Raw genomic sequence first — 13,380 nt, forward strand, 5'->3', positions numbered from 1 at the left:
CTTTGAAGGATTGACGTTGATGTAAACTTAACTTCAGAACGATGCACGATAGTTATCTCTCCCTAGTAACCCCCCCAGATCACCTGCAGAGAGCAGGAAATTAGCTTTTTCTTCCACTTTAATTCATATAATTGAATTCATGCCATCGCAGCTGTTTCAGCTAAGAAATACACAAAACAAATCCTTCTTTGATGAGATCTGTCAATGTTTGGATGCAGCTTTATCCTTGTTGTCAGTATCCTTTTTTCTTCAGTCAAAAGACACACAGCAAGTAAACACTTCTGAGTGTGTTTGTCTCTGCCTCTCTCTCTCTCTGTCTCTCTCTCTCTCTCTCTCTCTCTCTGTCTCTCTCTCTCTCTCTCTCTCTCTCTCTCTCTGTCTCTCTCTGTCTCTCTCTCTCTCTCTCTCTCTCTCTCTCTCTCTCTCTCTCTCTCTCTCTCTCTCTCTCTCTCTCTCTCTCTCTCTCTCTCCTCTCTCTCTCTCTGACTCTCTCTGTCTCTCTCTCTCTCTGCCTCCTCTCTCTCTCCTCTCTCTCTCTCTCCTCTCTCTCTCTCTCTCTCTCTGTCTCTCTCTGTCTCTCTCTCTCTCTGCCTCTCTCTCTCTCTCTCTCTCTCTCTCTCTCTCTCTGTCTCTCTCTGTCTCTCTCTCTCTCTGCCTCTCTCTCTCTCTCTCTCTCTCTCCTCTCCTCTCTCTCTCTCTCTGCCTCTCTCTCTCTCCTCTCTCTCTCTCTCTCTCCTCTCTCTCTCCTCTCTCTCTCTCTCCTCTCTGTCTCTCTCTCTCTGTCTCTCTCTGTCTCTCTCTCTCTCTCTCTCTCTCTCTCTCTCTCTCTCTCTCTCTCTCTCTCTCTCTCTGTCTCTCTCTCTCTCTCTGTCTCTCTCTCTCTCTGTCTCTCTCTCTCTGTCTCTCTCTCGCTCTGTCTCTCTTTCGCTCTGTCTCTCTCTCTGTCAATTCAATTAAATTCAATTCAAGGGGCTTTATTGGCATGGGAAACATGTGTTAACATTGCCAAAGCAAGTGAGGTAGACAATACACAAAAGTGAAACAAACAATACAAATTAACAGTAAACATTACACATACAGAAGTTTCAAAACAATAAAGACATTACAAATGTCATATTATATATATACAGTGTTGTAACAATGTACAAATGGTTAAAGCACACAAGTTAAAATAAGTAACCATAAATATGGGTTGTCTCTCTCTCTCTCTCTCTCTCTCTCTCTCTGTCTCTCTCTGTCTGTCTCTCTCTCTGTCTCTCTCTCTCTCTCTCTCTCTCTCCTCAGACGAGAGAGAGAGAGAGGAGCAGACGAAAGGAAGCTTCATGTTGACAGAGAACCACCCAGCAGCGGGCCTTAGAACCAGGCCCATTGAAGAAGCATTAGATGGTAAATTAACAGAGATAGTCAGTTAGTAGCAGGGGCTCCAAATAATCAAAATGTTCAAACCTGGTTCGGATGGCATACAGATAGAGAATTCAAGGAGGTTTTTATAGTCCTCCCAGTGAGACCTCCAGACACTGCGGTCCCTTGAAGTTCCCTCCGTCTGCTAACGTCTCAGTAATTGCAAATCATTTTTTTTGCTGTCTCATCCCTCCCCACCCATCTCTGTTTCTGTAATGTTCTGTAGAATGTTGAAGTAACAAAGCAGAGTTCAAACACCCTACAGGGGGGGAAGGCCAACGGAACAGGACAGCACAAACTGTGTTCCTCTTTACATCACTTCAGATAACTTTTCCCAGAGAAAACGGTGTCTGTCCTAGTTTCCCCTTGCTCTTCTCCTCCTCCTCTTCCTCCTCCTCCCCCTCCTCCTCCTCTCCCCTTCATGCCTAGCTCCTCTTTGTTCCTTCATCTAATCTTTGCTGCCTGTAGGGAGGCTGAAGGGAGGAGGATAGCGAGATGAAGGGATGAGGGAGGAGGATAGAGGAACGTATTCCATGTCCGCAGTACTGTTATGTTACGGGAGGAAGGCAGATCAAACCGTTCCCTGGCAGTAGCAAGTGTCCATTGAGAAGGGGTGGTTCCTCACTCATCTCCTGTTGTTCCCCTGGTAGTCTGAGAGAAGGCCGGACAGATAGAGGTAATGGTGGAAGAAAAAATAATGATGCCCCCTAAACCTTTCCCTGGTAGTAGCAGTCTTCCATTACCGGTAGGACCAGTTCCCCCTGGCGCTGCTATATGTGACCTGGCTTGGAGAGGTAGGCGATGAGGGCCACCACCACCCCCACATAGACGCCTGTCCCGATGGTGATGGAGAGGGCCGCCAGGAACAAAGCCCTTCGGGATGCGATGCTCGCCAGCGGGAAGTCGCCCTTCGTCACCGCCTTGCTGGTCTGATGGAAGGGAAGAGATAAGAAGAAAGAAAGAAAGAGGGAGGGAGGGAGAGAGAGATGTTGAGAGGGAGGAAGGGGAAGGGAAGGGAAGGAATGAGAAGGAATGAGACAGAGAGAGAGAGAAACGACAGAGAAAGGAAGGAAGGAAGGAAGGTATGAAGGAAGACTGATGTGACATCTATGCTAATATGGCTAAAATGAACTATCTAGGTAGCTAAGCAACAACTGTAACGATGTATTTGATGTAAGTGCTTATGTAAGTGCTTATGTTTATCTTTTTTTATAAACATTGGAGACTGAATACAGTTTACATGTTAACAACAATCTAAGCAACCTAGTCTGTTTTAGCCCATAGTTGTGCATGCATTGGTTTTGTTGCTAAACAACCAACCCGTCTTTTGTAGCCTACTAAATAGATATTTTTGCATATGCGATCCCGTAGGCAGCACCGTTTATAATACACATTTAACAGGTTGAACAGACAATTGATCTTTGACATTATTAAGTCTGTTATATTTTGTTGTTGTTGAGTAGCCCAGACAATGTTTCAGAATAGGCGAGCTGTCCAGCGTAAAGGTTGGGGGGAAAAACTTGATGCAAAACAGTGTTGAATTCCAACATTCTACTGATCGTTCCACAACAATTTGCAGTCGGCTTTTTCTCTATCAGAAACGGTCAAAAGTCTTTTACAGCATAAGTTACTGAAAAAGATTCAAATATTTTTTTGCAAACACCTCCAAAAAACATTTTGATTGTCATTGCTCACCAATAACTTGTTGGTTATTACTGCATTGTCGGAACTAGAACCACAAGCATTTCGCTACACTCGCATTAACATCTGCTAACCATGTGTATGTGACAAATAAAATTTGATTTGATTTGCTCTTTCTTTGATAAACCACCGTGGCTCAATTCCAATAGTAGCCAATTATACCGCGTTATTGTGACCACAAAAGATGAACGGAAGCTGTTTTCCAGGCAGAGTTGTGATGCTCGTTCATACACGGACAGTTTTTACACAGTTTTACCACGGGTCTGATTAATAACGGGGGGGAAAAAACATGGGTATGTGTGGCGTGTAACAAGTTTATAAATCTCTATATTTTTATACGGACGTATTATTTTCAGAAATAGCAGACGCCAGATATTGAGATTGAAATGAACAGAAGGGTTACAAAAATGAGGCCCCATGCTCACTAAAGCCTGGTGGATAAATACACTCTTCTGTATAATTAAAGAGGAATGGTTAAAAATGAGGTAACAGTGGGTCACGGTCAAGCTACGGGGTTAGATGTTATATTTACCTAAGTACTGTCATAGAAAGTGAAGGTGGTTTTGGGCAGCTGATTTTGCTCAAGTATATTCCACTACCTCAAAATACACAAAATACACAAAAATACACATAATATACAAAAATACACATATTGTTAGAAACTGGGTCATAAAGACGCTGAGGTCTTCAAACCTTATCCTGAGATCTCATGTACTGTAACTACATTGCTGTTGAAACCAAGAACTACAATAAGAAGATATATTGTATTTTTTTTGTCCAAATATATTCTGTCAATCTCCTTTTACATGATAATGTAGAGTAGACATATTGTACCCAAAAAAGGTTTCTTGCTTATGATCAGCATCGCAGCTACCAGCTCTGTTTTCTGTCTAATGGTTCACAAAGCAGGCTCTAGCCTGGACTCAGCTGCTTCAGAACAACACAGAGGGAGATCTAGCCTGGACTCAGCTGCTTCAGAACAACACAGAGGGAGATCTAGCCTGGACTCAGCTGCTTCAGAACAACACAGAGGGAGATCTAGCCTGGATTCAGCTGCTTCAGAACAACACAGAGGGAGATCTAGCCTGGACTCAGCTGCTTCAGAACAACACAGAGGGAGATCTAGCCTGGACTCAGCTGCTTCAGAACAACACAGAGGGAGATCTAGCCTGGACTCAGCTGCTTCAGAACAACACAGAGGGAGATCTAGCCTGGATTCAGCTGCTTCAGAACAACACAGAGGGAGATCTAGCCTGGACTCAGCTGCTTCAGAACAACACAGAGGGAGATCTAGCCTGGACTCAGTTGCTTCAGAACAACACAGAGGGAGATCTAGCCTGGACTCAGCTGCTTCAGAACAACACAGAGGGAGATCTAGCCTGGACTCAGCTGCTTCAGAACAACACAGAGGGAGATCTAGCCTGGACTCAGCTGCTTCAGAACAACACAGAGGGAGATCTAGCCTGGATTCAGCTGCTTCAAAACAACACAGAGGGAGATCTAGCCTGGACATCTGCTGCTTCAGAAGAACACAGAGGGAGATCTAGCCTGGACTCAGCTGCTTCAGAACAACACAGAGGGAGATCTAGCCTGGATTCAGCTGCTTCAGAACAACACAGAGGGAGATCTAGCCTGGACATCTGCTGCTTCAGAACAACACAGAGGGAGATCTAGCCTGGACTCAGCTGCTTCAGAACAACACAGAGGGAGATCTAGCCTGGACTCAGCTTCTTCAGAACAACACAGAGGGAGATCTAGCCTGGACTCAGCTGCTTCAGAACAACACAGAGGGAGATCTAGCCTGGATTCAGCTGCTTCAGAACAACACAGAGGGAGATCTAGCCTGGACATCTGCTGCTTCAGAACAACACAGAGGGAGATCTAGCCTGGACTCAGCTGCTTCAGAACAACACAGAGGGAGATCTAGCCTGGACTCAGCTGCTTCAGAACAACACAGAGGGAGATCTAGCCTGGACTCAGTTGCTTCAGAAGAACACAGAGGGAGATCTAGCCTGGACTCAGCTGCTTCAGAAAAACACAGAGGGAGATCTAGCCTGGACTCAGCTGCTTCAGAAAAACACAGAGGGAGATCTAGCCTGGACTCAGCTGCTTCAGAACAACACAGAGGGAGATCTAGCCTGGATTCAGCTGCTTCAGAACAACACAGAGGGAGATCTAGCCTGGACTCAGCTGCTTCAGAACAACACAGAGGGAGATCTAGCCTGGATTCAGCTGCTTCAGAACAACACAGAGGGAGATCTAGCCTGGACTCAGCTGCTTCAGAACAACACAGAGGGAGATCTAGCCTGGACTCAGTTGCTTCAGAACAACACAGAGGGAGATCTAGCCTGGACTCAGCTGCTTCAGAACAACACAGAGGGAGATCTAGCCTGGACTCAGCTGCTTCAGAACAACACAGAGGGAGATCTAGCCTGGACTCAGCTGCTTCAGAACAACACAGAGGGAGCTCTAGCCTGGACTCAGCTGCTTCAGAACAACACAGAGGGAGCTCTAGCCTGGACTCAGCTGCTTCAGAACAACACAGAGGGAGCTCTAGCCTGGACTCAGCTGCTTCAGAACAACACAGAGGGAGATCTAGCCTGGACTCAGCTGCTTCAGAACAACACAGAGGGAGATCTAGCCTGGATTCAGCTGCTTCAGAACAACACAGAGGGAGATCTAGCCTGGACTCAGCTGCTTCAGAACAACACAGAGGGAGATCTAGCCTGGACTCAGCTGCTTCAGAACAACACAGAGGGAGATCTAGCCTGGACTCAGCTGCTTCAGAACAACACAGAGGGAGATCTAGCCTGGATTCAGCTGCTTCAAAACAACACAGAGGGAGATCTAGCCTGGACATCTGCTGCTTCAGAAGAACACAGAGGGAGATCTAGCCTGGACTCAGCTGCTTCAGAACAACACAGAGGGAGATCTAGCCTGGATTCAGCTGCTTCAGAACAACACAGAGGGAGATCTAGCCTGGACATCTGCTGCTTCAGAACAACACAGAGGGAGATCTAGCCTGGACTCAGCTGCTTCAGAACAACACAGAGGGAGATCTAGCCTGGACTCAGCTTCTTCAGAACAACACAGAGGGAGATCTAGCCTGGACTCAGCTGCTTCAGAACAACACAGAGGGAGATCTAGCCTGGATTCAGCTGCTTCAGAACAACACAGAGGGAGATCTAGCCTGGACATCTGCTGCTTCAGAACAACACAGAGGGAGATCTAGCCTGGACTCAGCTGCTTCAGAACAACACAGAGGGAGATCTAGCCTGGACTCAGCTGCTTCAGAACAACACAGAGGGAGATCTAGCCTGGACTCAGTTGCTTCAGAAGAACACAGAGGGAGATCTAGCCTGGACTCAGCTGCTTCAGAAAAACACAGAGGGAGATCTAGCCTGGACTCAGCTGCTTCAGAAAAACACAGAGGGAGATCTAGCCTGGACTCAGCTGCTTCAGAACAACACAGAGGGAGATCTAGCCTGGATTCAGCTGCTTCAGAACAACACAGAGGGAGATCTAGCCTGGACTCAGCTGCTTCAGAACAACACAGAGGGAGATCTAGCCTGGATTCAGCTGCTTCAGAACAACACAGAGGGAGATCTAGCCTGGACTCAGCTGCTTCAGAACAACACAGAGGGAGATCTAGCCTGGACTCAGTTGCTTCAGAACAACACAGAGGGAGATCTAGCCTGGACTCAGCTGCTTCAGAACAACACAGAGGGAGATCTAGCCTGGACTCAGCTGCTTCAGAACAACACAGAGGGAGATCTAGCCTGGACTCAGCTGCTTCAGAACAACACAGAGGGAGCTCTAGCCTGGACTCAGCTGCTTCAGAACAACACAGAGGGAGCTCTAGCCTGGACTCAGCTGCTTCAGAACAACACAGAGGGAGCTCTAGCCTGGACTCAGCTGCTTCAGAACAACACAGAGGGAGATCTAGCCTGGACTCAGCTGCTTCAGAACAACACAGAGGGAGATCTAGCCTGGATTCAGCTGCTTCAGAACAACACAGAGGGAGATCTAGCCTGGACTCAGCTGCTTCAGAACAACACAGAGGGAGATCTAGCCTGGACTCAGCTGCTTCAGAACAACACAGAGGGAGATCTAGCCTGGACTCAGCTGCTTCAGAACAACACAGAGGGAGATCTAGCCTGGATTCAGCTGCTTCAGAACAACACAGAGGGAGATCTAGCCTGGACTCAGCTGCTTCAGAACAACACAGAGGGAGATCTAGCCTGGACTCAGTTGCTTCAGAACAACACAGAGGGAGATCTAGCCTGGACTCAGCTGCTTCAGAACAACACAGAGGGAGATCTAGCCTGGACTCAGCTGCTTCAGAACAACACAGAGGGAGATCTAGCCTGGACTCAGCTGCTTCAGAACAAGACAGAGGGAGATCTAGCCTGGATTCAGCTGCTTCAAAACAACACAGAGGGAGATCTAGCCTGGACATCTGCTGCTTCAGAAGAACACAGAGGGAGATCTAGCCTGGACTCAGCTGCTTCAGAACAACACAGAGGGAGATCTAGCCTGGATTCAGCTGCTTCAGAACAACACAGAGGGAGATCTAGCCTGGACATCTGCTGCTTCAGAACAACACAGAGGGAGATCTAGCCTGGACTCAGCTGCTTCAGAACAACACAGAGGGAGATCTAGCCTGGACTCAGCTTCTTCAGAACAACACAGAGGGAGATCTAGCCTGGACTCAGCTGCTTCAGAACAACACAGAGGGAGATCTAGCCTGGATTCAGCTGCTTCAGAACAACACAGAGGGAGATCTAGCCTGGACATCTGCTGCTTCAGAACAACACAGAGGGAGATCTAGCCTGGACTCAGCTGCTTCAGAACAACACAGAGGGAGATCTAGCCTGGACTCAGCTGCTTCAGAACAACACAGAGGGAGATCTAGCCTGGACTCAGCTGCTTCAGAAGAACACAGAGGGAGATCTAGCCTGGACTCAGCTGCTTCAGAAAAACACAGAGGGAGATCTAGCCTGGACTCAGCTGCTTCAGAAAAACACAGAGGGAGATCTAGCCTGGACTCAGCTGCTTCAGAACAACACAGAGGGAGATCTAGCCTGGATTCAGCTGCTTCAGAACAACACAGAGGGAGATCTAGCCTGGACTCAGCTGCTTCAGAACAACACAGAGGGAGATCTAGCCTGGATTCAGCTGCTTCAGAACAACACAGAGGGAGATCTAGCCTGGACTCAGCTGCTTCAGAACAACACAGAGGGAGATCTAGCCTGGACTCAGTTGCTTCAGAACAACACAGAGGGAGATCTAGCCTGGACTCAGCTGCTTCAGAACAACACAGAGGAAGATCTAGCCTGGACTCAGCTGCTTCAGAACAACACAGAGGGAGATCTAGCCTGGAATCAGCTGCTTCAGAAGAACACAGAGGGAGATCTAGCCTGCACTCAGCTGCTTCAGAACAACACAGAGGGAGATCTAGCCTGGACTCAGCTGCTTCAGAACAACACAGAGGGAGATCTAGCCTGGACATCTGCTGCTTCAGAACAACACAGAGGGAGATCTAGCCTGGACTCAGCTGCTTCAGAAAAACACAGAGGGAGATCTATCCTGGACTCAGCTGCTTCAGAACAACACAGAGGGAGATCTAGCCTGGATTCAGCTGCTTCAGAACAACACAGAGGGAGATCTAGCCTGGACTCAGCTGCTTCAGAACAACACAGAGGGAGATCTAGCCTGGATTCAGCTGCTTCAGAACAACACAGAGGGAGATCTAGCCTGGACTCAGCTGCTTCAGAACAACACAGAGGGAGATCTAGCCTGGACTCAGTTGCTTCAGAACAACACAGAGGGAGATCTAGCCTGGACTCAGCTGCTTCAGAACAACACAGAGGGAGATCTAGCCTGGACTCAGCTGCTTCAGAACAACACAGAGGGAGATCTAGCCTGGAATCAGCTGCTTCAGAAGAACACAGAGGGAGATCTAGCCTGCACTCAGCTGCTTCAGAACAACACAGAGGGAGATCTAGCCTGGACTCAGCTGCTTCAGAACAACACAGAGGGAGATCTAGCCTGGACTCAGCTGCTTCAGAACAACACAGAGGGAGATCTAGCCTGGACTCAGCTGCTTCAGAAAAACACAGAGGGAGATCTAGCCTGGACATCTGCTGCTTCAGAACAACACAGAGGGAGATCTAGCCTGGACATCTGCTGCTTCAGAACAACACAGAGGGAGATCTAGCCTGGACTCAGCTGCTTCAGAACAACACAGAGGGAGATCTAGCCTGGACTCAGCTTCTTCAGAACAACACAGAGGGAGATCTAGCCTGGACATCTGCTGCTTCAGAAGAACACAGAGGGAGATCTAGCCTGGACTCAGCTGCTTCAGAAAAACACAGAGGGAGATCTATCCTGGACTCAGCTGCTTCAGAACAACACAGAGGGAGATCTAGCCTGGACTCAGCTTCTTCAGAACAACACAGAGGGAGATCTAGCCTGGACATCTGCTGCTTCAGAAGAACACAGAGGGAGATCTAGCCTGGACTCATCTGCTTCAGAAAAACACAGAGGGAGATCTATCCTGGACTCAGCTGCTTCAGAACAACACAGAGGGAGATCTAGCCTGGACTCAGCTGCTTCAGAACAACACAGAGGGAGATCTAGCCTGGACTCAGCTGCTTCAGAAAAACACAAAGGGAGATCTAGCTTGGACTCAGCTGCTTCAGAAAAACACAGAAGGAGATCTAGCCTGGACTCAGCTGCTTCAGAACAACACAGAGGGAGATCTAGCCTGGACTCGGCTGCTTCAGAACAACACAGAGGGAGATCTAGCCTGGACTCGGCTGCTTCAGAAAAACACAGAAGGAGATCTAGCCTGGACTCAGCTTCTTCAGAAAAACACAGAGGGAGATCTAGCCTGGACATCTGCTGCTTCAGAACAACACAGAGGGAGAACTAGCCTGGACCCAGCTGCTTCAGAACAACACAGAGGAAGATCTAGCCTGGACTCGGCTGCTTCAGAAAAACACAGAGGGAGATCTAGCCTGGACTCAGCTGCTTCAGAACAACACAGAGGGAGATCTAGCCTGGACATCTGCTGCTTCAGAACAACACAGAGGGAGATCTAGCCTGGACTCGGCTGCTTCAGAAAAACACAGAAGGAGATCTAGCCTGGACTCAGCTGCTTCAGAACAACACAGAGGGAGATCTAGCCTGGACTCGGCTGCTTCAGAAAAACACAGAGGGAGATCTAGCCTGGACTCGGCTGCTTCAGAAAAACACAGAGGGAGATCTAGCCTGGACTCAGCTGCTTCAGAACAACACAGAGGGAGATCTAGCCTGGACCCAGTTGCTTCAGAACAACACAGAGGAAGATCTAGCCTGGACTCGGCTGCTTCAGAAAAACACAGAGGGAGATCTAGCCTGGATATCTGCTGCTTCAGAAGAACACAGAGGGAGATCTAGCCTGGACTCAGCTGCTTCAGAAGAACACAGAGGGAGATCTAGTCTGGACTCAGCTTCTTCAGAACAACACAGAGGGAGATCTAGCCTGGACATCTGCTGCTTCAGAAGAACACAGAGGGAGATCTAGCCTGGACTCAGCTGCTTCAGAAAAACACAGAGGGAGATCTAGCCTGGACTCAGCTGCTTCAGAAGAACACAGAGGGAGATCTAGCCTGGACATCTGTTGCTTCAGAACAACACAGAGGGAGATCTATCCTGGACATCTGTTGCTTCAGAACAACACAGAGGGAGATCTAGCCTGGACTCAGCTGCTTCAGAACAACACAGAGGGAGATCTAGCCTGGAATCAGCTGCTTCAGAACAACACAGAGGGAGATCTAGCCTGGACATCTGCTGCATAACAAACACACAGATGGAGCCTTTTCAACATTTCGACAGTTATTTTTTCCTACCCCCATTTATTATTTTTGTTTCATGTACGCAGAGACGTTTTCAGGAGACAGCACTTAAAAAAATCTAAATAAAGAAGCCTTGCTATACAGCCAGAGGAGGCAAAGCAACAGCCGAAATACCAAAAACAAACAAACAGAAAAATATATTCAAGAGAACCATTAGTTTCCATGCCAACAAAGTGAGTATTGAAACAATGGCACCATTACTGTGGTCTTATGGGAAATTAGCTTCAGGAAGCCGTTTCTAAATAAAGAGGAGAAAGACACAGTTCTCTGTTGTTCATATTGTGACCCCGCTTTTAGGGTCTTATGGGTAACGAGTCAAACACTTCAGACCCTGTTATTTCATCTCTTTAATAAAGCCGTCTATTAAACAACCTGTAATTGATTAATCAATCCGTAGTTTAGCTTCAGAGGAATAATAATGTCACTGCGTTGGGCTGGTCTCCCTGCGGACAGATTTACAGGACTGAGTGTCAGCCTTAGAGGCATGGAGTGAATGGACAGAGTGTGTGAGTGTGTGTGTGTGTGTGTGTGTGAGTGTGTGTGTGTATATGAAAGTGTGCCTTTTGTATATGTGTGCATGAAATTCTGTGTGAGTGTGTGTGTGTGTTTGTACATCTGTGTCCTTGTGTGTGTGTGACTAGTGAATATGAGTGCCTCTGTGAGTAACGCTGCAATTTTTCTCCATTGTCCTTGAATCCCCTTGAGAAGTAAATGGTTGAAGGCTAACAGCTTTATTTCTACAACCTTGACTGAATTATTGAAATGTGGCGTCACAGTCAGAGAAAGAGAGAGAGAGACAGACAGAGAGAGACAGAGAAAGAGAGAGAGAGACAGACAGAGAGAGACAGAGACAGAGAGAGAGAGAGACAGACAGAGACAGAGACAGAGACAGAGAGAGAGACAGAGAGAGACAGACAGAGACAGAGAGAGAGAGACAGACAGACAGAGACAGAGACACAGACAGAGAGAGAGACAGAGAGAGACAGACAGAGACAGAGAGAGAGAGACAGACAGACAGAGACAGAGACACAGACAGACAGACAGAGACACAGACAGACAGACAGACAGACAGACAGACAGACAGACAGACAGACAGACAGACAGACAGACAGACAGAGAGAGAGAGAGAGAGAGACAGACAGACAGAGAGAGACAGAGACAGAGAGAGAGAGAGACAGACAGAGACAGAGACAGAGAGAGAGACAGAGAGAGACAGACAGAGACAGAGAGAGAGAGACAGACAGACAGAGACAGAGACACAGACAGACAGACAGAGACACAGACAGACAGACAGACAGACAGACAGACAGACAGACAGACAGACAGACAGACAGACAGACAGACAGAGCGAGCGAGCGAGATAGCATCTGAGATTTAGCTGGGTGCTTACTGACTTGGACAGTGGTGGAAACATTTTAAAATCCCTCCCTCTTTCCCTCCCTACCTGTTTCTCTCTCTTCCCTTCCCCTGCCTCCCTTATCTCCCTCCCTCATTCTGTACGAACACGTTCTCTCACAAAAACACCACAACAACGTAATCTGTCGCTAATCTTATGAAGTCACAAAAAAATCCATTAACTGTAATTTGTTAGATTATTACGACTCATGAGTTCATTTAGACCCAGCCTTTATTATGATTCAGAGTTTATTAGCGAGATAAACTCTTTAGGCATCTTATTTGCATGTTCAAAACATAAATGACTGCCTCTAAACTTGGCAGCACAGATGGTTAATTCGGATGGCTGTGTTTTATAAAGCTGAAGGCAGCATTTATCACTATCTATCCAAACGAAGCACAAGCGCCTATTAGGGCCAATTATTGAAGGTAATTTACTTCCCTATCTGAAGCTCAGCGCTGCTTCTCTCTCCCCGGATATTCATGCTATTCACTGTGTTATCAGCCTCAATATTTGCGGAGAGTGGTGACCCATAACGACTCATAACGATGCACTAAGACTCATAACAACACATGACGGCTCATAATGACCCACAACGACTCATAACGATGCACTAAGACTCATAACAACACATGACGGCTCATAATGACCCACAACGACTCATAAAGATGCACTAAGACTCATAACAACACATGACGGCTCATAATGACCCACAACGACTCATAACGATGCACTAAGACTCATAACAACACATGACGGCTCATAATGACCCACAACGACTCATAACGATGCACTAAGACTCATAACAACACATGACGGCTCATAATGACCCACAACGACTCATAACGGCCAAGTTCTCTGTCACAGCTCACCTCACCAGACCTTCTAATCCCGGACCAACACCATCAAGCCTCCAGTCCTCTGACAGTCTTGTAGTTCTATAACATCAACCCTCCAGTCCTCTGACAGTCTTGTAGTTCT

General features: G+C 47.5%; 1 protein-coding gene across 1 annotated transcript in view; it reads right to left on the minus strand.

Annotated features, from left to right (window-relative positions):
* Positions 1-958: 958 nt before the first annotated feature.
* The window catches only part of LOC129817808 (synapse differentiation-inducing gene protein 1-like), a 124,585-nt gene continuing 112,163 nt past the window's right edge, over positions 959-13,380 (minus strand). Inside the window, exon 4 of the mRNA XM_055873379.1 lies at positions 959-2,330. Coding sequence (XP_055729354.1) covers positions 2,172-2,330 — 159 coding nt within the window. The 3' untranslated portion in view covers positions 959-2,171. The remainder of the gene's footprint in view (positions 2,331-13,380) is intronic.

Source organism: Salvelinus fontinalis, chromosome 20, assembly GCF_029448725.1.
Source record: "Salvelinus fontinalis isolate EN_2023a chromosome 20, ASM2944872v1, whole genome shotgun sequence".
Classification (NCBI taxonomy): domain Eukaryota; kingdom Metazoa; phylum Chordata; class Actinopteri; order Salmoniformes; family Salmonidae; genus Salvelinus; species Salvelinus fontinalis.